The sequence below is a fragment of the Otolemur garnettii genome, unplaced genomic scaffold (genome assembly GCF_000181295.1).
Source record: "Otolemur garnettii isolate 467f Iridium unplaced genomic scaffold, OtoGar3 scaffold00125, whole genome shotgun sequence".
NCBI lineage: Eukaryota > Metazoa > Chordata > Mammalia > Primates > Galagidae > Otolemur > Otolemur garnettii.
This window is the reverse complement of record NW_003852520.1, coordinates 6184315-6186273: the sequence shown is the minus strand read 5'-3', so window position 1 is coordinate 6186273 and position 1959 is coordinate 6184315. Positions and strand designations below refer to the sequence as shown.

The 1959-nt window shown below is 39.5% G+C and overlaps 1 protein-coding gene across 2 annotated transcripts in view; it reads left to right on the top strand.

Moving 5' to 3' along the window:
- The window catches only part of LOC100949056 (tRNA (uracil(54)-C(5))-methyltransferase homolog), a 15168-nt gene extending 13606 nt beyond the window's left edge, over nt 1-1562 (top strand). For both annotated transcript variants that reach the window (XM_003797853.3, XM_023517934.1), the window contains one exon: nt 757-1562. In XM_003797853.3, the coding sequence (XP_003797901.2) occupies nt 757-883 (127 nt within the window). In that variant the 3' untranslated portion in view covers nt 884-1562. The remainder of the gene's footprint in view (nt 1-756) is intronic.
- Nucleotides 1563-1959: the final 397 nt, after the last annotated feature.

The following is a 1959-nucleotide window of genomic DNA, read 5'->3' as shown; positions in this document are numbered from 1 at the left end:
CACTCTACCCAGGGGGACAGCTTGAGGCTCTGTCTCAAAAAAAAAAAAAAAAGAAATAAGGGGAAAAAAGTAATCTACTTTGAGAATTTTTAATAGAGTAAATGAAACAAATATTTAGTAATAACCTGTGTGCAAATCATAGAGAAAAATATATGACCTGGGCATACTCTTCATTCACCAGATATATATTGAACCCCTATTCTGTGTCATATAGTGGGAACAGAGAGATGAATAAGCAGTTTTTGCCTAATTTCTAACCTCAGAAATATTATACTCAGTGAGTAAAATGGTTAAGAAAAACAGTTATGGCTGGGCATGGTGGCTCACTCCTATAATTCTAGCACTATGTGAGGCCAAGGTGCGGGGATCACTTGAGCTCAGCAGTTTGAGACCGGCCTGGGAAAGAGTGAAACCCCTTCTTTACTAAAAATAGGAAAATGACGCAGATGCTGTGGTGGACACTTGTAGTCCCAGCTACTCAGGACACTGAGGTAGAAGGATCACTTGAACCCAGTAGTTTGAGAGTGCTGTGAGCTGGGCTGATGCCATGCACTCTAGCCTGGGGAACAGAGTGAGACTCTGTTTCAAAATAAAATAAAAAGAAAAACACTTATATAAGTATGATAAATGTTCCATAAAAGAGAAACACAGGGGGCTGTGGGAACACAGAGGAAGGGCTTAAATTTTAAGCAATTGTGTTATTGAAGTTTCTCCTTTTTTTAGGGGGGGAACTGACTTTATGATCTAATTCTACAGGCTATGCTGTCCTCCAAACTCTGCTAAGAAGCTCCAAGGCAAGCCTTTTGTCCTGAGACAAGCTGTACCTGTGGATTTGTTTCCCCATACCCAACACTGCGAGCTGGTGCTCCTGTTCACTCGATAAGCAGCCTCCTAGAAGACTGCAGGCTATTTGTTAAGGCTGAAATTTCACAAACTTTCAGGTTTGGCATATTGCTACATTGCAGATGCTGGGAGCATAACCAGAGAAGGTAATCTTTGGATTGTGAGCTGGAAAAATATAGTAGTCCTCAGTCTCAGGCACATTTAACCTTAGTCTTTAGGTTCCCTTGGTGGTTGTGCTCGTTTGCCTTGTTTTACCACTTTCCATTCCTTGACCCTGGATCTAGATTGTTTCTTCCTTTTGCTGTCAGCCTGTCATAGTTCTCTTGGTCCTAGTTTATTTTCTTATTTTCTTCCATCTGAGTCTGTTTATGGCATGGTGGCAACTGGGCTTTTTATAGCAGCTGGTAATAATTTCACATTGACTAGAGTCTGTATTTGCTCAGAGATTTCACTATTTTTAGATGTTTGTAAGACTTCAAAGTTCATGAGGTAGCCAAGGATTAGAACTAGAAATAAATTTAGCTTTTTACAAAGCAGAGTAAGCTACCTAGTGATTGCAAGGTGACTGAGTGATCATTGGTATAGATGCATTCCTTTGGGCTTCCTTGGCTTTGAAGCCTCTAGAATGCCCATTGATAATGTGATTATCCCTAGGAGCAATAGCACCAATTAATTCTCACCCACAGAGGGAGAATTGCTTATTGGAGAGACCCTAAGGCAGACGTTCTCAACCTGTGGGTCGTGACCCACAGGAACTGTATTAAAGGGTTGCAGCATTAGGAAGGTTGAGAACCCCTGTCCTAAGGGGAAGATTTTCAAAGAGACTAAACAACTATAATTGTTCTGTGTAGTATGGAGGCAGAAAGCTCCACAATGCGGTATGTAGTATCATAAAGTGGATATTGAAAACAGACTTTATATTAAATATTCTCTAGTCTATGATTTCTTCAGCTCTGTAGTTGTTCTTGGATTCTTGCCCAACAATTTAGATTATGTTTTGAATCTTTTAATGAGTGTTCTAAAGATGTGTAACTTAGCAAGCATTGTCTGGCTTACAAAATTATACCAGGTCTACTGGTATTTTTATTTTTTCTTCTTCTTTTTTTTTTTTTTTTT